We start from the raw sequence: 23318 nt of genomic DNA on the forward strand, positions 1-23318 counted from the left end.
GGGGTTAAGTGACTTGCCCAAAGTCACAGGCTAGTTTTGTGTAATGTGTCTGAGGCCAAATTTGAACTCAGCTCCTCCTGACTCCAGGGCCAGTGCTCTATTTACTACACCACCTAGCCACCCCAAGTACCGCCCTTTTCAGTGGGAACCTAGAGAAAAGAAAAAGAGGGCAAGAAGAAACATATATATATGTATATATATCTTATTTCCTTTCATTTTACCTCTAGATCTAAGTTGCTTGCCCTTCCAAAGGATTTCAGGAGGTTCTTTTTCATCCCTTTCCTCCCCCACCCTTGACATTAGTCAAATGGAAAATAACTGACATTAATATTTTGGTTTTATTTACCATTAAAAAGACCTTGCCTCTTTCAAGAATTCTCATATTACACAGGACAGTTTGGTTACTTAATTAAAATTTTCTTTTCAAAGAGCCTCAGTACCTGGGCTAGTTAAAAAGCAAACTGTATGGGAAGAGAAGCATTGTAAACAGTTAAGCATGGTGATGAAGAGAGGCTTAATTTGCTTTTCTTCCAAAATTGTTGTGCCACATCTCTGCCTTTTTATTCCAGTCATTCCAGATGTTCCCAAACACCTTCGAATCAGTACATTTCCAACATGAAAGTTTTGTGTCCATTCACATGTCCTTGACTTTGCACTGTCTGTGACCCTCCACACCTGGAATGCTCCCTCCCCTCACTTCACCTTGGAAATCGCTGGTCTCCTTCAAGAGTTAGACTCAAGTGCCACCTTCTTCTGAATCTTTTCCTGGTCCTCCCAAGGTGCTAATGCCCTTTCTCCCTAAGGTTATCTTGTATCTGTTTTGTATGACTCTTAGATCTGGGGATGGGAGATGGAGCTCCATGTTCCATCTCTCAGCTCCAAGCATTCTCTCTGGATGTCCCACATGCCTGGAATATTCTTTGTCCTCTATTCAGAATACTGACCCCTTCCTTTAAGTGGCTCCTTTAAGTCCCAGCTAAAATCCCATCTTCTACAGGAAACCTTCCCCAACCTCTCTCAAGTCCAGATCTTCCCTTTGTTAATTATTTTCTGTTTATCTTGTATATAGCTTACTTTTTCTATATTTGTTTGCATGTTGTCTCCCTCATTCAATTGCAAGCTCCTTCGCCTGCCTCTCATTTCCTATCTCTTAGCACAGTTCCTGGCACCTAGTAGGAACTTAATAAATGTTTATTGATTGATCGAAGATGAGACCACTAGTAGACATTGCTACAAGGGATCTGGTATTCTCCTGTAAAAGGTTAAAACTAGGAGGTAGAAGAAATGTTGACTGACAAGTTTGATGGGGGTCCAATTTTAAAAGAGCAGAAGTTCTCTCCAATGGAGACCTTAAAACGGATATATTTGTTTTGGTGCCTTACCTCAAGTTTCTTCCTTTCAGTTATGCTTTGTTCTTTGACTAAAGGAACTTGGTTTCTAGGTTGGGGATAGAGAATGTGGCCTCCAAGACATTTCTTCCTTAGCCATACAAGAAAATGTTATCCCCATTCTGTAATGTCATTTTGGCAATGTTCAGCTTTTTTATTGTTCAGCTTCCTGGATTGGGGACCTGAGACAAGGCTCTGGTCCAGCACTGACACTGACTCTGAATTGGACAGCCTCTGTTTCCTTATCTAGAAAATGAAGCTGTTGGACCAGATGAAGCCCCTTCTACCTATGGTAGTAGGGTATTTTGCCCTCTTTAGAGTTCCTGGAGCTTGTTGTTGGTGTCTTGGTTCAGCAGGCCACAGAGAAGAGGAACCCATGGTAGTAGATGTGGAGCTGCATTCCAAGAGGCTTAGTCAAAGGCCTTTGGTAGTTATAGGCTGCAAACACATTATATCACAAGGAAGTAGTCCCACATCCTACAGTCATGATTGTGGTTACCATCTCCTAATTAATTTATTTATTAGAAAGGTCGTCTGGCATAGGCATAGAAAGCTAGTCTGGGAGTAAGGAAGACCTTATCTCTGAGTAAAGAAGTCTCACCTCTGACACATAAATGGACAGATGAAGTATTTATTAAGTACTTACTAAAGATACAAATAAAAGCAAGCATGACAATCCATGCCTTAAAGAGATTGCCTTCTAATAGGGGAAGAAAACACATACAGGTAAACTGGGAGAAAAAAAAAAGATGGGGTACTGTAGAGATGGCCAGGAAGAGATGGGGAGATCTGGTTTTGGGCAAGATAAAGCAAAGGCTTGCCTATCAGAGCCAACTCTCCCATGGTTGGTATTTGGGGTTCCAGTAGGAGAGAGATGAGGATGATGGGCATAGTATAGAGGGCATGATGTAGAGATAGCTAGGAAGTATAGGGAAGGTCTGTTTGCAACAAGATGGAAATGAAAACTTATCTATCACACTTTGGTGTCCCAGGGTCAGAGTCCAAGGTTCCAGCTGAGGGCCAGATGGTGATGATGTTCAGAGTTGAGAAAACATGGTAGGGAGATGGCTAAGGGATACATTAACTGAACTCTGAGCAAGTCATTTACCTCTCGGCACCCCAGGAAACTTACTGAAACTATAAGTTTCAGGGAGGAGTTTCCTTATTCAGAGTTCCCTTTGCCAATAAAATCAGAGATATGGTTAAAATCAATATGAAAATTTTGTAACTTAAGGCCATTTCAAGAGGTGTAGCCTGGGATTTGGGGAAATTAAAAAGTCAGTTGCATCCTTTCAAGCATTGCTTTGCACGTTTGTCACACTGTAATCCAGACACTTTGGCAAGACTCTTGTTGTCTTGAAACTGTCTTCTCCCCTCCTTCGTCTGATCCAGTAGCCCCACACCCAGCTCAAGGAGGCGGGGATAGCAAGTTAGCTGGCCTGCTCAGCTTCCGGTGTTTGTGGTGGCCCCTTGTAGCCTACTGGCATCCACCATGACCAGTTATAAAAATAATGTTCAGCCTGCTTGTGTAGATTTCTCAGGTTACTTTAGAACATGTTGGGAATTCCTGGCAAATAGCTGGGAATCCAGACCTCTATCTCCTATGGCACTGAGCCAGGCAACACTGATAAAATTGGATATAGTTTCAACAGGCTCTAGGAGGCTCACAATGATTTCCTTTCATTATTTCAAGCTTCAGGCAAATGACATCAGGTACAAGCCAGAAAGGATGAATATTTTACTTTTGCAATAACTGGTCCTAGGAACTTCCTCTTTCTTCCCATAAAACCCATGGAAATTTAGCCAAAATTTTAAGTTCTGTAGCATGCCAGTTCTTTGTAGGTCAAAAAAGTCAGTACTTTTGTAAAGAGCCTCCCCATTGGATTGCATTTGTATAACCTGTATCAGATTGCTTGCTGTCTTGGGGAGGGGAGAGGAGAGGGAGGGAGAAAAATTTGGAACTCAAAATCTTATTAAAAATAATGAATGTTGAAAACTATCTTTGCATGTAATTGGAAAAAAAAATAAAATACTATTTACAAAAAAGAAAGGACAAAAAGATAACTTAGATTTCTGCTTCCCCACACTGGTACTGGGCAATTGCAAACTCTTGGGTGGTGGTGGGATATTCCGATTCCACACAAATTTCTCATAAAGATTTGTAAACAAGGCAAAACTTTGTTAAAACTAGGGTTTTCAGCTTGATTCTAATTTACCATGGCAAATAAAACATTTAAAATTTTTTTAAAAGAGCTTCCTATATGGTGGTAGGGTTTCTAGAAGATGTTATATTCTATTTTTCAGCCTAGATTAGGTCTTGTAATATAGCATATGATATACTCTGACGTCCTGAAAATGTTGGCTCACTTACACAAAAAAAACAGGCTGTTATAATTGGAAGGGACCTCAGATCTTCTCATCTAACACTGTTATTTTCCTAGAGAGAAGGCTAGTACAAGTTCATGCAGCTGATTGGTAGTAGAGTTAAGGCTTTATGTTTCCTGACTCTTTCATTCATTCCATGTTTGCTTCTCTATATAATCATACCTCAAGAATTTTGAGGTTTTTTTCCTTTTCTTTTATCCTGTCCCAACTCCATATAATTATGATGGGTGATTATGATTTGTGGTCATTATTTGGCCACAGTAACTTCTGAAATGAATTACTTATGTTTTTTTTTTTTTTACCTTTTTTTGGTGTTATGATTTGTTTGGCAGAAGCCTAAGGACCAGGGGTGGGGAACCTGTGGCCTCAAGGTCTCATGTGGCCATCTAGGTCCTCAAGTGACTGCAGTCAAAAAGCTGCACTTGAGGATCTAGAGGGTCACATGTGTCCTAGAGGCCACAGGTTCCCCATATGTGCTATGGACCCTTTCTCAGAATGTTTTTAATTGTATAAAATAAAATGCATAGAATTACACGGGAAACTATCCTATCATTAACATATAGTTACTTAAAAAAAAGGTCACAGACCTCAGCTTAAGAATATCTACAATTAAGGAGTAAAGGGGTTGAAAAGGTAGTGCCTACATTGGTGAAATGTAAGAGCTCTTAAAATATTGAATTTTATCACCAACATCACCAAAAGAAAAGTCCTTAAAATAATTCCAGTCTCCCAGAGGTAAGTAGTAGCTGTTATATATTATTTATCTCTTTCCCTTGTTAGGCATATTCAGTAGGGTTGCCCCACACCCCCATGCCAACACACAGAAAAGCAGGTCATTGAGACATTTTTTTTAAAGTGAGAATAGAAAGAAACACAAACAATACCCTATGGCCTTTTACAAACCTCAAGCCATCTTGAAAAGCATCCATTCACATAGATTCTAAATTCTCATCTATTAAAAGAGGTACCAAATTCCCATGATGCCCACTGCTCCACAGGTAACTCCAAATCCATTTCTTTTTTGTGTTCAAAGATGCTGATAGAAGTTCCAACAAAGCAGAGAACCCCTTCTCCCCTTAATTGATCATAGAGTGACCCTAAGATTTAGAACTAATCTATGGTCCTTAGGACTCATCTGGTCTAATTATTTCACTAAACACTAAAGCCCAGAGGTCGCACAGATAGTCACTAGAGCCTGGAATCTTTCCTTCAATAGAGTTTGATAAGTGAATATTGAACACATGAATTGTAATTGCTATCTGTGTGTTTGTGACTCAAAACATGTGTGTTCTATGTAGAAAGTGAATGAGAGATCAACGTGTTCTCTGGGTTGTGGGCCATTCCTGTAATTTATAGGGGATTGCTTTTGGACAGTACTTTATTCTTCTAGCACTACTAAGGCTAGGAGTCTTCATGAGAGATATTGATTTTATTCTTCACTGGGGCAAGGAAGGGGCTTCCACTTTGAACCCTGCACAAGGATTTTCTGAAAGGGCTGGCAGTTTAAACCTCTTCTGTTACTAGAGATGTTGTTTGTTTTTTAAATTTTTTGGTCTTTATTAATTTGTTTGTTTACTTTTAGTTTACAAGATTCAGTTCCACAATTCCTTGCCTTTCAAATTTTCTCCCCCTCCCCCCATGGCAGCATACAATCAAGTGTAGGATCTGCAAATACTTTCACATTTGACATTAGTCAGGTTATAAAGAAGGATTGTATCAGATGGAATGAACAATGGGAAAGAGGAAACAAAACCAAACAAGAAAAAGAAAGAGAGCTGGTAGTTTTCTTCAATCTGCATTCAAACTCGGTTCTTTCTAGTTCTTTCTCTAAATGTAGACACTGAGATGGATGTTTTTGCTTTGCACAGCTCACCCTGCCATACAATGCAAAGAGTTCTCGATTTGGAATCAGAGGGCCTGGGTTCAAATCCTGACTGTTACTTCTCTTGTCTTTGAGTGTTTTCAGTTGTATCCGACTCTTTATGACCCCCTTTGACATTTTCTCGCCTAAGACCGGAGAGTGGTTTACTATTTCCTATGAGGAACTGAAGTAAACAAGGTTTAAGTGACTTGCCTGGGGGGGGGGGGGGTGTCACACAGCTGGGAAGTGTCTGAGGCTGGATTTGATCTAGGAAGATGAGTCTTCCTGACTCCAGGCTTGACACTCTATCCACTGTACAACCTAGCTGCCTACATTTTATAACTTTATACAAATCACTTTACAGGGAGGTGGGAACAGATGGTCTCTAAGGTCCCATACTAGCCCCAAATCTGTGATAATGATGGGGATGAGAGCTGATTCCCTAAAAGGAAAAGATCTTGAGATCTGGACTCCCAAAAAAGGAAAAAGCCCTGAACTTTTCCACGTGGCCCAGGAGCCTTTTTTAAATGACTTATAGCATCCTTCAAGGGTATTAGCTCAAGCAAGTACTACCACCTACTTAAAAGTCTTTCTTATCCTTTCTAGTTGTTAGTGCTTCAACTTGTTTCCAAATATCTTGTATTTCTCTAAGTGGAGAGAAATCCTATCCCTGCCCCCACCTCCCAACCCAGTAGGATATAAGCTCTTTGAACACACAGTGTATTTCACTTTTTACTTTCTATATCCATTGCCTAGCACAGTGCCTTGTACACACTTTGGCAGAGAATAGAAGGAAAAAAAAATTCTACTCAAGGCATACCTGTTCTTCATAATAAATACTTTACTTTAAAATTAATTTTCAAATGCGGAACATAACAAACAGTAATCAAATGTCTGTTGCACTGACTCAGTTAAAAGGACATTAATTTAATTTAATTTTTTAATAAAATGGCATTAAAGCCCTGATGGTGCAGTAGATAGAGCACCTTACCTGGAATAAGGAAGTCCTGAGTTCAAATCTAACCTCAGACACTTGGCTAGCTCTGTGAACCTAGGCAAGTCACTTAACCTCTGTGTCCCTCAGTTAACAAATCTGTAAAATGGGGATAATAATTAGCATTTACCTCCCAGGGTCAACTAAATAATAATTGTAAAGCACTTAGTAAGTTATATAAATGCTAGCTATTATTAGATCCCCTTACTCTTTCTAAAATGAGGTGATACTGTGAAATAATGCATTTAATTCCTTGTATTGAAATTTACATCCAAGCCAAAATGACTATTACTCACTTTTACTCTAAGTCCGAACAGAGGAGCAGGAAGTTGGGAACATTCTAAAGGGCCAGCCCATGCTTTCCAAGCGCTCTGAGCAGCAATGATTGGGTAGACTCTGCTAGTTTTCCCTTCTGTGCCTTGAGCATAATCTTGGCCACTGTCCCAATGATGGTGAGATTTCATTTGTCAGGAAACGTGACCTGATGATCCTGCTAGGTGTGTGTGCTTTAAGGTTTTAAAATGGTTGAAAGAACTACCCATCTAGCTGAATAGGAACTGAATTAGGAGGAAAAGGACTCCAGCCTGTGTTGCTAATCTATTTGACTGACACAGGATGTACAACTTCTTAATGAGATATGCATTAGGAAAAAGGAAAAAAAAAGTGCCTTTAACATTTTCAGAAATAGCTAAAGTGGGAAAGTTTTGCTTGACTATGCCAATTTGTTATGTTTACAAGGGTTTTCTTCTCTTTTTCAATGAGGTGAGGGGCAGCATTGATAGGTTTGCAGAAAGAAAGAGAGGAAGGAGAAAAAGAAAAAAGAGAAGGGGCGGCCAGGTAGCACAGCGAGTAAGAGCACCGGTTCCAGTGTCGAGATAGACCTGGAGATCGAATCCCGGGCTCAGACACTTAGCACCCACCCAGAAACACCTGGCCGTGTAATCTTGAGCAAGTTACTTAACCCCCAAGTTACTTAACCCCAATTGCTTAGAGAGGGCCAGGTGGCTCCGCGAGTAAGAGCACCAGCTCCAGTGTTGGTCTCGACCTGGAGATCCAACCCCGGGCTCAGACACTCAGTGTCACACCCAGAAATTACTGGCCGTGTAACCTTGAGCAAGTTACTTTAACCCTGATTGCTTAATAAAAAAAAAAGAAGAGGAAGGAGATGTAGAAAAAGAAATGAAAGAAAGGAAGGGTCATGGAAACTTTTTTTTAAATGTATAGAAGAGATAAGAAGAAAATGACCAAGAATAAAGCTTTGAGAGTTACAGATTGAATTTATACTATAATTTGCTTAAGAGGAAATTTATTAAGCTATGCATAATAGAAATTCACAGTTTCATGTACAATCCTGTTTTTTTTCTATTCGACTCTTTATTTGGAAATGTTTCTTTTGGTTGATAATTATTATGTTCAGAATAAAAAAAATTCAAAATGCTTACTATAAGGAATAGCTACGATACTTAGCAGAATCTTTATAAAATGTTCAGAACATCATCAAGTTTGTGTTGTTGAGTAATTCACATTGGGTTTGGTGCTTGGCTTCTGGTTCTCTTCCAGCAGAACCTCAATCCTCTTGACGATCTGAAAACGATTAGCAAGGAAAAACCAACAAGGTTTCAGAAGTGTTTGATTGCTTGTGTGGCTAGTCCTATGACCTATGGATGTCTGGGAGCAAGCGGAGTATTGGGAGGTATTGTGGGAAGAATGAGGAAAAAGTGAAGAACACAGAAGCACAAAACTGAGTTGAGTCTCCACTCCGCCTACTATTTAATCTTCCTGGTCTCAGTTTCCCTTAAAACTAAGGAGGGGCTGACTAGAAGACTTGAAGTCCCTTCTGGGACTGGATCTGTGAGCCTGTAATATATTTGTGTGTCTTTGCTGCCAACTTAAGGCATTGTTCCTAAATGACCCTCCTTCTCCTGTCTTGATCCCTATTCAGAGTTTTTTTTAGTCATTATTTCAGTCAGGTCTGACTCTATGTGACCCATTCTGGTCTTTCTCTGCAAAAATGCTGGAGGGGTCTGCCATTTCCTTCCCCAGCTCATTTTACAGATGAGGAAACTGAGGCAAACAGAGTTAAATGACTTGCCCAGGGTCACATAGCTAGTAAGTGTCTGAGGCCAGATTTGAACTCTGGATATGAGTCTTCCTAATTCCAGGCACAGTACTCTACCCACTGTATTACCTACCTACCTAAAGGCTTTTGCTCATTTGCATAGTGCTTTTAGAAAAAAAAAAATACTAAAGAAACTACAGCAACTAACAAGTATTTACTTTTTTCTCTCTCTCCTACATCTTCTTCACCCTCCTCTCAGGTGCTTTATCTGCATTTATCTTAGTTATCTTCAATCCTAGGACCACTATTATTATCTTCCATTTTACAGATGAGGAACCTGAAATCCAACCCTTAGCTTCGGACTAGGAAATCCCACAAAAGGGCCTGAATAATTTCAGAGTTACAAAAAGCAGTTTCCAGAAGCACCCAGGTTCCTATGACTTCAGGATGATGCTTTCTCCTTGTTTTGTCCTGCCTGTGACTCTCTCAAACATAATAATCTTACCACCCAAAATCCTCAGAATGCCAAAGACCTTGACCTTTGCAGGCCTAGTACAGTATTCCTTGCTCACCTAGGTACTTCGGTCTTTGACTTTCTTCCAAGATTGCCAGATGACTGAAAAGATACTATTGTTGGTTATGAGTTTACGAAATAGTGTTCAGCAAAGTGGGTATAAGAATGAATTGGGTTTTTTTTTTATGCTGAAAATTCTAGATCAAAGGAAAATTAATTCGAAGACTAGTAAGCCACTATATGCCAAAAACTGCAAATAAACAAAAGTTTAAATGGTGATATAAAGGGTGTCCCAAAAGTCTAAATTGGAACTCCCTATATTAATAGTATTCTGTTTGGAGAACAATTAGCTATGTCAACAACTTTTTATATCTCTGGGTTTCTCAGTGTCATTGCATGTACTCTATCTACCACCACCCCACCATCCCCAACAATACCCCACCTCCCCTTTATATGTTGTCTTTCCCCTATTTGAATGTAAGCTCCTTGAGGGCAGGGATTGTCTTGTTCAATTTTTATTTATATCCTTAGTGATTAGATCAGCACTGGGCATACAGCAAGCCTTTGATAAATGCTCTGTCTAATCTATTAGGCAATGGTGGCTTGCTATCCTGGGAATGGGACCGGATATGTTCGACATGTAGACAATCCCAATGGAGACGGGCGCTGTATCACCTGCATCTACTATCTGAACAAGAACTGGGATTCCAAGGTACTTTGGGGAGTTTTTTGGACTATGTATAAATGTACACTGAGCACAAGGAGAGGATTATGCTAAGAATTAGCTTTAATGGGAGAATTAATATAATTTAGAAGTAGAGAAAACTTTGAAAATACTAAGAATGTTCATTATCTTCCAGCAAGGAGCCTTTTCCTAGTATTTTGGGGGAAATTGTCCTCCCACCCTTGAAAATCTAGACTAAAAGATTAAGATGAAAATAATAGTCTTAAAGCTGATTTAGTATACCCCTCCCCCCCAAAAAGTCCTGCCCCCAATTACTTGTCTTTCAGAGCAGAAGGATCAGACTTTGAGCCCTGTCAGAGCTGACATGACTTAGACTGCCGAAACCTAATTAGTAGCAACAAAATACACTTTTCCTCCCAGCAGCAATATTGAGAGAATTTCACAAAACTGATGCTCTAGGATATAAAAGCATCCCCAAGAGAGAATTTCCCACACAGCCTCTCTCACACAGAATAAAATATCTCATCAGTGGCCACTTGCCATGGTTTACTATATGGGTATGAACTCCAGGAGAGTCTTGGCTCATTTAATATGTTCTCCAATGTGTGTAACTTGTGTGTATGCTTGTCCAGATTTTGAAACTCTGATGCATATGCATTGAGATATTTTTGAAAATTCAAGAATGATTTAGTAGTTTGGGAAATGAGGGAATTATCCCAGCTTACTTGGCTTCTGAATCTTCAGCATCCCTACTTCCTGTCAGTTGGGGTCAGACACAGGTTGCCTCTGAGAAATTCTAAGGTTTTTGTTTGGGGACCAGAGAAACTATTAAACCAGCAAGAAAAACAGTGATTGGATGAGGGGGAAAGTTCATCTTTTCCCTCTTAACTTTCCTTCACACAACATGATGAAGCTAAAATGTGTCCCATAACAGATATCAGATTTTGAAAGAATAATAATTTAAAAAAATTTTAAATGCCCAATATGTTTCAGTAGATAGAGAAATGGCCTTGAATACACCTACTGACTTTGTTTCCCTCAAAGTCACTTAAGCCTTCAGTGTTCTGGTCTACTCACAAAGCCTCTTTCAATTGCAAAGAAGGTGCCAGCCTGCATTGGTAGGAAGAGTTTCCTCACCAGCCATTGCCCTATGCTCATAAAACCCATGTCTTTTCCCTCTCCCTATCAAATATATTACTTTTATGTCTTTAGGTCAAAGAGCCTCAAAATATTTTACCTCTGTTTACTCATGTATAATGTTGTCACTCAGTGTCTGATGCAGTAAGATGAAAAGATTTAGCTGAGATCACAAATAGGCAGATGGTGTGGCATTCCAATGGGGAATGTGTGTGTAGACATGCACATGCATGTATTGGGGCTCGAGCTTAGAAGAGAGAGCAGGGGAATCAGACTCCCTTTTCCTCATAAGTAGTAGAGTATACTAATATGTTCATCCCAGCTGGGGAATTGTATCTGTGCTCAGGAAATAACCTTTATTGCGTTTTTCAGCTACATGGTGGGATTCTTCGGATATTCCCAGAAGGAAAGTCCTTTATAGCAGATGTGGAACCTATTTTTGACAGGCTACTCTTCTTCTGGTCAGATCGTAGGAACCCACATGAAGTACAGCCTTCCTATGCTACAAGGTAAAACACTGAGAATGACAAATACCCCCAAGGACAGATTTTCTTCTGGAATAACCAAATCGTTTCCAAACAGGATCATGTTGCTTTGTTTTTTTTTTTTAAAGGACCGGAAGGGATCTTAGATAAGTAGTCCAGTCTTCTCCCCCAACCCCCACCCCCAACTCTTATTTTATAGGTGAAGAAACTGAGGCCCTTATTTGGCTTCCTGTGTGACCTTGAGCAGTTGATCACCCTATAGTTATTTTCTTATACTGAATGTGTTTAAAGGGAAAACCTTGGATATATAGATTTGAGGAAACCAGAACTTTCATTGTGAACTATTCATTAACTCTGTTAATTTAGGTAAACTGGAATTAGTTTCCCTCTAATTTCCTGCCCTCCCTCCCTCTTTTTTTGGGGGGGGAGGAGGAAATTAGCCCAAAGGGAATATCAAATATAAAATTTTTTAATTATTTCATTTTTAGAGCACCGTGCCTGGAGTCAGGAGGACCTCAGTTCAAATCCGGTCTCAGACACTTAACACAAAAACTAACCATGTTACCTTCCCCCCTCCAAAAAGCAAAAAAAAAAATCATTTTGTTTTTTATTTTAATTTTATATATTTTTATTACAGTTTCATTTATTTAAACAGTACAACTCCCCAACCCTGACTTGTAACCTGACATATATTTAAGCAAAAGACATGCTTTATTAGACCCATTCTCATCTAATCTAATCCCCCTTTAAGAAGCAGAGGCCCAAGAAAGTTAAATGATGATGGTGTACTTGGGCTTCAGCTTGGAATAGAGAGTAGGAGAATCAGATTCCCTGTTTCTTGTCAGTGATAGGTAGATAGGTTCATGGTTTATTATGGCAGAGCCAGGGGTAAAAACCCAGATTTCCTGGTTCCTAATTGTCTAATGTGCTTTTTTTTTTTTTGGCAAGGCAGTCAGGATTAAATGACTTTCCCAGGATCACACAGCTAGTAAATGTCTGAGGCTGGATTTGAACTCAGGTTCTCCTGACTCCAGGACTGGTGCTCTATTCACTGCGCCACCTAGCCACCCCAAAAAAATCTTTTTTTAAGTAAAATTAAAACAATCCTTTGATACTGAAGGGAAACATTTTAGTGTTTGGTTTTCAACATATGTGAATATTGTTACCTTATTTTCCCCTGCTTTTTATCTAAACCTCATTTCCCTTGTCTTTCACAGATATGCTATGACTGTTTGGTACTTTGATGCAGAGGAAAGAGCAGAAGCCAAAAAGAAATTCAGGAATTTAACTGGTAGGTCTTCTTCCAAATTTCTCCTAGGAACAGTTGTCTCGGGTCTTTTTAGTTTAAAAAAAATTATTATTTTTGCTTACACAATGTCAGAAGCAATCATCGCTCTCCTCCTACTCAACATAGTTCATTATGACATTTTTATAATAATGTCATATATTCTTATCCTGTTTTATGAGTTATAAAGCATCCACTCATTAGATCCTCAGAATAGACTTGTAGAAACCAGCTCAAACACAAGTGATGGCAACACTTGTCTGAGGCTTTTCCACCATCAGTCAAGGCAGAGCGAAGTTTGTGTTGTTTTTTCCCCTAGAAATCTAACATGTCTACCTAAAGGAAATGGAAGTATTTCCCACTTTCCTTCTTCAGTGTATGGGTAGGAAAATGAGAGAATTCTAAGTAAGATATGAATGGGAAGAGAGAAGTTGTCTCAGAGGAGGGTAAAGAAAGGCCACAAGGGTATGGTAAATGGAGGCTTCAGATGAGGGAAAGTGCCCCCTCGTACAGTCATTTTTGTTGTCTTTTGTTCTTGAAGAGGACTATGACATCAGAAAGATGATGTCAGGACTTACAAGTGATTGGATTTAAGTGAGGGAGGGCTGTGCAAAGTAATCAGCCTCACTTTCACCTCCAGAGCCATCTGGATCCAGTAGTGAGATATAGATCAGGATGACTGAAGATTCTCTCTCCTAGTACAGTGCCAGGCATATAATAAGTGGTTAATAAATGCTTGTTGATTTACAAGTCATTTCAGGAAAAAAAAAGTCAAAGTATCTTCATGGTTAAAAAATTGGCTGGAGAGGCAGCTAGGTGGCACAATGAATAGAGCACTGACCCTGGAGTCAGGAGGACCTGAGTTCAAATGTGACCTCAGACACTTAACACTTAACTAGCTGTGTGATCTTGGGCAAGTCACTTAACCCCAAATTGCTCTGGCTTCCTCCTCCAAAAATACCAAAAAATAATGACTAGAAAAAACCTTAACTTTATATTTACTTTAGTGGTCACTTAGTCCCATAAAAATCTAGTAAGAATAACCATATCACAAGTACTTGTGGGTTTTTGTTAGTTTTTTTCAGCTTAAAATGAGATAGTTTGTAACACAGGTTACATAGGTTAATTTATACACTTCTATTCCCCTTTCTCCCATATAACTGTGTTAGAATCCAGTTTTTTAAACCCCAGTTTTTGTTTCTGTCTCCAATACAGGGAAGACAGAAACCTCTCGAAGTGAGGACTGATCTGGAGATTGGTTGGCACTGTTCTTTTTAGAAACAACATTTCTGAATTCTCTGCAAGCAACAAGATCCAAAGATGACCTCTTCATTGACTCGGGGAAGGATGATCTTCCCCATGTGCTAGAAATGCACCGTTCATGTCTCTTATCTTGCCAGTGGTACTCAGCATTCTTCTGCCTGGCCTCTATTCATTACAGACACTCTCTGTGACTTTGGAAGAACTTGAAGACTTGCCTACTCCAGAAATACCATTGGACAACGACCCATTCAGCTTGTTTAGCAGATGACTTTTTGGCTACATCAGTTGTAAAGATGATGAACATGGAAACAAAGGGGAGGGAACAAATCTTATTTGCACTTTATGTAAACTTTTCGGATTGAAAGAAAGCTTTGCCAAGAATGCTGCCTCTGGAAGGAACTTAAGGGGTTCATTTAAGGAAAGAGTTTAGCGTCCCTAGCACACTACTCAGCTAGACATCATTGGACTGGCTTTCTGTAGCATTAGCTCGTGTGTGTTTTCGCTGTTTCTACAAAGGGCTGTCTTTGTCATACTTTCACATATGCCTCGTTGGCTGAACACTTCTTATTTTGTTCTTTCTTCCTAGTCCTGGAAGAAAGACTTCTTGCCGCTGCTCAAGATGGGTGAAAATATTAGCCCTGTATGAGATAAACTTCCCTCAAGAGGCTGATTCCTAGGAGTCTAGCCAAGGCTGGAAGTTCACATTGTCTTACTACTTCTTTTATAAGGTAGAATTGTGAATCTAAGAGTAAAAATCTCAACTGGACCTTAAAACCAATCTATAATTATGTTAAAACAAAACAAAACTAGATCTCTGGTTAATTAAATTTTTTTTTTTAATTAACAAAAATTTTCTCTCCCTCTCTTCCCCTCTACTCATTTAAAAAAAAAAAGAAAAACAAATGCTTTGTCAAACAGAACGAATTAGCTGCATTGGTGATGTCCAAAATTATATTTCTCTTCCTTGAGCCTTCATTTTCTTTCAAGAGGTTAGATAGTAGCATGGTGCCATTGGGCCTCGGATTTTATATGTGTCTCCACTGGTTCTGGTGGGAAAGAGGGCTCAGAAAAATGAGTAATGTCTTCTCCTTTAAAAAAAAAAATGAGGACACCCTCCTTTGAGAAAGTGGGATAAAAAATAAAGTCTAAATTTTTTGAAAGAAAATAGAAATAAAAAATTCATGGAAGAAAAAACCTATGTTGAATCATTTGACTCTATCTCTACCAGCTTACATTCCCACGACCAGGATTTTGGTTAGATCTTGCTACCTCAGTCTCACTCCTATTGTCAGTGTTACAGAGGTCATATATTTGCTGAGGAATAATTGTGAAAGTGTGGGGAAAAAAAATTGTGGTCTCTATGACTATATGAGGGAACACTTTCCCTCATCCTAATAATTCATTTACCATACCATTGTGGCCTTTCTTTGGGACACCTTCTTGTATTCCTTTTTGTATTTTGCTTGGGATTGTTTCATTTCCCTTCCCATGTGATGAAGGAAAATGGGAAACACTTTCATTTTCTTTAGGTAGAAATGTTGGATTTCTTGGGGAAAATCACAAGTTTAGCTTTGCCTTAAGTGATGGTCGAAAAGCCTTAGATGGTTGTTGCCATCTCCACATGGCCCCCACCAAGCTTTTATCTATATGTGTCTTTGGACACAAATGTGTCCTTTCCTTTCTTCCTCGTGTGTGTGTGTGTGTGTCCAACTTTCTGCCTTCATACATTTGTGAACCCAGGAGATACTAGAAGCCTTTTGGTGTCGTGATTAGTTTGGTGAATGAAACTGAACTGATTATCCACCAAATGGCAGTGTTGTAGAACATTCTGTGAACCACTATTAGTTGGAAGATTGACAGGATTTCTCTTCTCTGCCTTGGATCATTAAGAATATAAACTTAGCCCTGATGAATGTAGTTTCAGTTGCACTAAGACAGAATCCTTGATAATAAACTGAAAGATCACAGTGAGAGAAAAGGGAATTTACTAGCTACTCTGGTGACTCCAGCAGCAACTCCGTATTTTGAAGTTGTCTATTTTGTTTTGGGTTTTTTTTCTTCCTTTTCTTTTTTGGGGGACTCAACCTGTGATTTCATCAGGATAGAGAACTCCTAGTGAGAGATTTCCTTTACCAATGCATCAGCATTATCTCTTGCAGTTTATAACTTTGGTTGCCTGGGGCACGAACAGGTTAAACTGCTTTCCAGTGGTCACAAACCCCTCCATTGCCTATTCCAGAGGTAGCAGATAAACCTACAAAACTCACTCAAAGCTTTTCAACCAGTCTTCCTCATGTATGCTAATATGGCATCTGATTACTGCAAGTAAATTCAGATTAATTGATTGAGTACCAGGCTATTAAAACAATATAGCCCTGGTACTGTGAGTTGACTTTCATTTTGGGGGGGCAAGTTGTTTTTTTTTAAACTTGTCCAAGGTCTGATTTTTCTTATATCTTACCTAAACCTTTGGGAGAAAGGTACTATACAATAAATGTTTAAAATAATCTATTTTATCCTTGGCTGATTTGTTTGGTTGAATTATCCTGCTAGAAATCAAACCCAGAGCAGGTTGAAGATGAAACTATCTACCCAGGGACTGTTTTTTTTATATTCCTTTAGACCCTGTTGTTTGGGAAGGACTGCAAACTGCCAAGGGAAAGTCATTTGGTGAATAATCAGATCAATTTCATTTGTATTCCTGGCATTGGAAATGTTAAGAGCCTTCCTAACCATTACATCATCTAAATAGTTCAGGGTCCTTAGCAGTAGATTGAATTTTGATCCAAAGATCCAATTTCATGAGAGTAAAAAGTCTTACCTCAGTTCAGTAAATAGATCTACAGTAGAGTAGTTAATACCAATTAAATGCAGAGCTGTCTAAATTATGGATCATCCGTTTGAACCTAATATCTTTTCCTTTTTAAATTACTCTGGCTTCTTAGTAGCAGAATTGTCCTTATTATGTTTGATCATTTAGTCCTAATATTTCCTTTAAAAGAAATAGTGATGGTGAATGCCCACATAGGGTCAGTAGTCCTTATAAAATAGTTTGCAAAATATAGATGTTTAAGGTGTTTTCTTTTTTTTTCAAATGCTTTATTAACTTCTGATTTACATCATTCATTTCCATCAGATTTTGAGTTACAAATTTTCTCCCTGTTTTTCCCCTACCCACTGCCCCAAAATAGCAGTCCCACAGGATATCCCCTGCTCCAATCTGCTCTCTCCCATATTTTCTCCCATACCACTTTCACTTTCAACTTTTCCAGTGGATCTCTGTGCCCCAGTGCCTGTATATCTTATTTCCCAATTTCATGTAAAATAGTATTAATAATAGTACATATATATTTGAGTATTTGATTTCGAAACTTTGAATTCCAGATTCATTCCCTTCCTCACTTGTCTCCCACCCTTACTGGGAAGATAAGCAGTTCAGTATAGGTTGTACATGTGTGGCTAATGCAAAACAATAACATAGTAGATATATTGTAAAAGACTGACTATATTTCCCTCCCTCCTATCCCACCTCCCACTTGTTCTATTCTCTACTTTGATCCTGTCCCTTTTCAAAAGTGGGTGCTTCCAACTTCCCTCCCTCCCAGCCTGCCCTTGCTTCCATCATCCCTCCTCTCATCCCCTTCCCCCCTACTCTCCTGGAGGGTGAGATACCCTTTTGGTGTTTTCTTTTTAAAGATTTGCTTGACCACTGAAATGGTCAGCTGTGGTGAGGAGACCCCAAAAATGGCCTTGGTATTTTTAGTGTTAGAATTCTTGAGCTGACAGAACGATCAGCTATGTGGCTCTAGAGAATCTCAGAATTAAAGAAAGACAAGTCTTAAATAATTACTTTAAAGATGGTAATTGCCTACCCCATGCTCTCTTCAGTTTAAAAAGCAACTGACATATTTAAAGAATTCATAAAAGAATGTTGTAAACTCATTCTACCATCTCCAAATGTGCTATTCCTCAAATGTGAAGGTCTGCAGCTAGTGTGAGCAGGGCAAATGATTCATTTTTTCAGTAGTGGGAACAGGTTTAGGGTTATCCATCCATCAATTCTTGCCTGATAAATGGCCAGGATTAGTTTAGGGCAGTGCAGTATTTTGCCATAGGGCCAGTTCTAGCAGAGAAGATGAAAGTGTTGCCTAAGTCCTCAAATCTTAAAGCTGGAAGGGGGTACCCTTGAGATAATATAACTCACACACTCATCTTCAAGATGAGAAAATGAATACCTATAGGAAGTTTAAAAGGGCCCCTCTGATTCTCTCTAGACAACTTTAGAATGATCATTTTCAGTTATTATAAAATAGCAACAAAAATGGCTGTATTTTAAAAGGCACTTAAGCTACCTTTTCCTTGAAATCATCTTTTTAAGGTTGACTTTGGAACGTGGGTCTTGACCTGAGGTCCACAAATTTTTAAAAAGTATTTTGATAACTAGTTCAGTAGAATTGGTTTCCTTAGTAATCCTATATATTTTTACTTTACCCATATAAAAGCATTCTGAGACAAGTCCGTATAGGCAATCCCATTCTGCCAAAGGGGTCCACAAGACAATTGCATTAGAAAAACAAGGTCATATGCATCTGTATATTAAATATTTCAACATTTTGTATCAACATCAACAAAAAAAAACTTCAAAAATTTTTTGTTTGTTTCCTGAGAATACCCGGTGCTGCCCTGGAATCAGAGGAAATCTTATCTGAAAACAAACAAACAAACAAACAAACCCATAGTTTTAGAGTTTGAAAGAAAACTTAGAAGTTATCTAGGTCACCCTTGCTTTTTGAGCTATAAGGAAATTGAGCCTCAAAGAGGTTAAGTGACTTCCCCACAGTCACACAGGCAGAGCTAGGGATTCAAATCCAGGTCTAATGACTCCAAGCCCAGCAGGCTCTTTTTATGCAGCATTCCATACTTTCCTCATGACAGTCTTTGGAGGGAAGTAGATATAGCTACATTCTACATTCTATAAGGCTAAGATTTTTTTGCCCAAGCTCACACACTCACAAGCAAGCAACCCCCATGCTTAGCACAGTGTTCAATGCATACTAGGCACTAAATCTTGATTGATTGATGCCAGTCTAGTGAGCTTTTAAATATACTCCATGCCATTCTGTTTCCCGATTTAATTTGCAAAGCTGTAGGAGGCAGTGGGTAGAGTGCTGTGCCTGGAGTCAGGAAGACTCATTTTTCCTGAAGTTTACTAGTTCAAATTTGGCCTCAGACACTTACTAGCTGTGTGACCCTGGGCAAGTCACTTCACTCTGTTTGCCTCAGTTTCCTCATCTGTAAAATGAGCTAGAGAATGAAATGGCAAACGAATCCAGTATCTGTGTCAAAAAAACCTCAAAGGGGACCACAAAGGGTCAGACACACGACTAGAATACAACCATAAAACTACCAATAAAGGGCTAGTGAATGGGCCAACATGAGGCTTGGGGGAGGAGAGAGTGGGAAGAGGAAATGTTCAGTAGAAAGGAGATGGTCCTCCAAGAGAGAGCATCTCTTGGCTATAGCTGAACATTATTAGCCCTGCTCTCTGTTGGGTTCTGGGTATTAGTTGTTAGGTGTGAACACACAATATCATAGCTAAGTAGCACTTGCCATCTGGAGTGGAAACATTTGTGGTTTCCCTACTGTATTGAATTTAGAACCCTCCCTTAGGCACTGCAATGAGTTTAAACACTGGTTCTGGCATATTGCTATTTTTTTTTAAGAGTGTGCCTGATATGAGAAAAGGATTTATTCTTCTCCTCCCCCTTTTTTAAACACATGCCTTTCCAGCTAGGATTTACCTACACATAAGTTAGGAAGAGAGATCTATAGAACTTAGTTGCCCTGAGGCATTATTTCCCCTTTAGATGGATCCTACAAGTAGGCAGCCTCAATCTTTCTGACCCTTTGTTTCCATGACTCCAGAGACCATTTTGGAACGACTGAGTTCAAGTGAGGATGGAAAGCTGCAAACACTTGTTTTTCAAAGGCTGCCTTTTCCTTGCAATTTTGTAAGGTTGACTTTAGACTAAAGGTTGTTAACTTTGGGTCCACATATCCCCAAAGGGTCCCTGGATAGATTTCAGTTTGTCTGTGACTTGTATGGGAAAAATTTACATCTTTATTTTCACTAACCGCTAAACTTTAGCATTTCCTTCAATTAAGAATTTTAAAAACAATTCTATGGATAGGTCCATAGCCTTCTTCATCTGACTACCTTTGGTGTCCATGACAGCAAAGGTTAAGAATCCCTGGATTAGAAGAATATTTAAACATCCCAGTCACTTATTTGAATTTTTTTTTTGAGACCATCTGTACATTCTGAAAGTTGAAGTGTGGCCTTCAGTTGCTTTTTTTTTTCCTTTTAGCAATTTTCCTGACCTTGCTGTAGTAGAATGCTTTGGAAAATAACTGTTTTTTTGTATCACTCACAGGTAAATAATCTTCCATTCATTTCAGTGCTTGAGCATTTTCAGAAAAATCTATAAAGACCACTTTGTGATTTCAAAAGGGACAAAGCCTGCCTGAGGCTGTGTGTGTGCTGGTCACCACTACTTTTGGATTGTGGCTGATTAAATGTGTGTATGTTGTCCTTGCCAACCCCACAGGTCGACTTAAATTGTGAAATGAAATCACTTCAGTACTGCAAGAATCAATAAACACTGGGTTATGTTCAAATCTGTGTTTAAGCCCTTTATTTTTAATGCTTATTTCTTGAGGGAGAAATTGGACGTCTTTTAAAAAAAATTTTTATTCTCAGCTCCAAATTCTTTCCCTCTCTCCATCCCCATCCTCACCTACTGAGAAGGCCAGAAATGATACCCACTATAAATATGAAGTTGTGCAATACATTTTCACATTAGCTATGTTGCAAAAAAAAAAAAGAAAAGAAATTAAAGAAAAATGAAGAAAGTGGAAAAAAATGTGCTTCAATCTACACTTAGAGTTCATCAGTTCTCTCTCTGGCAATGAATAGCATTTTTCATCACAAGTCCTTTGGAATTGTCCTTGGATCATTGTCTTGATCAGAGTAGCTAAATCTTTCACAGTGGATCATTGTTACAGTATTGCTGTTACTATATACAATGTTCTCCTGGTTCTGCTCACTTCACTTTGCATTAGTTCATATAGGACTTATCAAGGTTTTTCTGAAATGTCTTTGTCATTTCTTACAGCATAAATGTATTCCATCACAATCCCATATTACAACTTGTTCAGCCATTCCCCAATTGATGGGTGTCTTTCAGTTTCCAATTCTTTGCCACCAAAGAAGAGCTGCTATAAATATTTTTGTATATATGGAATCTTTTCTTTTTTCTTTGATCTTTTTGGGATATTGACCTAGGATTCATCCTTCTGGGTCAAAAGGTTTAATGACTTTTTATATCTAAATCATGTACCCATTGAGAGCTTATCTTGTAGGGTTTCGCTTTTAAAGGTGAACATTAGGTGACAAGAACCAGGGAGAGGGGAGATCAGCTGTTAATAGAACTGATGGCATGTGCATTGTCAACTAGCATTTATTAACTGCTTACTATTAGCGGAGCACTGTGCTAAGCATAGGGAATACAAGTAGAAAGACAGTCCCTGCCCTCAAGGAGCTCCCCTTCCTAGTGAGGGAGGACAACACAAAAAAGGAAATTGAAAAGGAATGGGGAGGGGCAGGGTTTCCAGCTTGAGAGTATGGTTAGGTCTAGAGTGCAACTTGAAGAGCTATTAGCCAAGGCTGGCTGGGAGAACTTCTTTAAATGGAGATTCCGGGAGGAGTCATCCAATCAGAGGGAGAGGCTGTAGGGACAGACTGTACTGTGTGAATTCCAGGGCTGAAGTGAAACTTCTGAAGGAAAAGCTGAGTCATGGTGAGGTTTCAGGATGGTAGAGGAAGTCTAGAGTGCAACCTGGAGAAGATGGACTACCTCTTTAAAATGGAAAGGAAAAGATGTATTGGATTGTCAAGATCAAAGAAGAACACTGGGACTTCAGAGGTCATCAAGTTTGGAGATATTAAATATGGGGCCCATCTCTCCAGAATACTGACTAAGCTAGATCAAAATGTAATTTGAAAATGTTTGACAAAATATAAATGCAATAAAAACCTTATTTTCTGGTTTTCTAAGTCTATGCATTACAGAATATTTGAATATGACACCACTATCTGTTTGTCATCTCTATTTGAATATGACACCACTTGTCTAGTTCACTGCCCCCCTCTCAATTTTACAGATGAGGAAACTGAGGTAGAAGAGGCAACATTAAGATTTTAACCTGGGTTATCTGACCCTGTGTCTCATAGATATTTTCTTTTTGAGTTCTCCTGGGAAATGTGGGTCAAATGAGCATAAATTCTATTGGGTGTGACACATGTACATTACCTGGCACATAGTAAGTACTCTATAAATGTGTATTTGGTGAAAGAGGTCAATAGTATTGTTGGAGAGAGTATAGCTAGAAAGTGGGAAGGCCTGGGGTCCGTAACAAATTCTGCAGCTAGCAGCTATGTGACCAGGTGTAAGACACTTCTGGACATTTCAGCATCTACAAATAGGTCGTGCTTTGTTCTAAACTAGATCATCTCTTAATCTCCTTCCTGCTCCAGCTGTCTGGAATGGAGAAATCCTTGCCATAGCTAGAGCACTGAAATGGGAATCTTAGAAGGATCTCTCCCACAATTCACATTTTAGTTTCAATATCTAAATTGTTTACTGGATTATCAAGATCACAGGATCAGAGATTTGAGCTGGAAGAGATGTTAGACCATCCTTTCTCTCTTCCCCATCCCCCCTGCATTTTTCAGAAGAGAAAAGAAGACCATAGGGTTATTCTATTTGCCCTCAGGCAAAAGTGGTTGTTGTTCAGTCACTTTTCAGTTGTGACTGACTCTTGGTGACCTCATCTGGGGCTTTCTTGGCAAAGATACCAGAGTGATTTGCTACTTCCTTCTCCAGCTCATTTTACAGGTGAGGAAATCGAGGCAAACAGGGTTAAATGACTTGCCCAGGGTCACACAGCCAGTAAATGTCTGAGGTGGAATTTGAAGATGAGTCTTCCTGACTCCACTGTACCACTAAGAAGTGGGTAGGGGAGGGGCAGGGTAGAGTCAGGATTTGAACCTAGATCTTCTGATTCCCCAAGCCATTGAGAATCCTGGCTGGAGTAGTCCTGGAAAGGCAGCACCTTGAGAAAAGCAGTCGTGACTCCACTTTGCAGGTTTGGCACCTACTTTTGGGCATTTCCGCCTATTTTTACGGTCATTCATCCTGTG

The 23318-nt window shown here is 39.2% G+C and overlaps 1 protein-coding gene and 1 long non-coding RNA gene across 2 annotated transcripts in view; both read left to right on the plus strand.

Moving 5' to 3' along the window:
• Positions 1 to 20734, plus strand: part of EGLN3 (egl-9 family hypoxia inducible factor 3) — a 44847-nt gene extending 24113 nt beyond the window's left edge. Inside the window, exons 2-5 of the mRNA XM_069105967.1 lie at positions 9794 to 9913; positions 11396 to 11532; positions 12726 to 12799; positions 14009 to 20734. Of these exons, the coding sequence (XP_068962068.1) occupies positions 9794 to 9913; positions 11396 to 11532; positions 12726 to 12799; positions 14009 to 14040 (363 nt within the window). The 3' untranslated portion in view covers positions 14041 to 20734. The remainder of the gene's footprint in view (positions 1 to 9793; positions 9914 to 11395; positions 11533 to 12725; positions 12800 to 14008) is intronic.
• Positions 188 to 7783, plus strand: LOC138175503 (uncharacterized). Its single transcript, XR_011172010.1, has 2 exons — positions 188 to 4122; positions 4236 to 7783. It is a non-coding gene; the product is annotated as an uncharacterized lncRNA (long non-coding RNA).
• Positions 20735 to 23318: the final 2584 nt, after the last annotated feature.

The sequence above is a fragment of the Petaurus breviceps genome, unplaced genomic scaffold (genome assembly GCF_028583685.1).
Source record: "Petaurus breviceps papuanus isolate PSGF00001 unplaced genomic scaffold, PetGlider_PUasm1.0 77, whole genome shotgun sequence".
Lineage (NCBI taxonomy): Eukaryota > Metazoa > Chordata > Mammalia > Diprotodontia > Petauridae > Petaurus > Petaurus breviceps.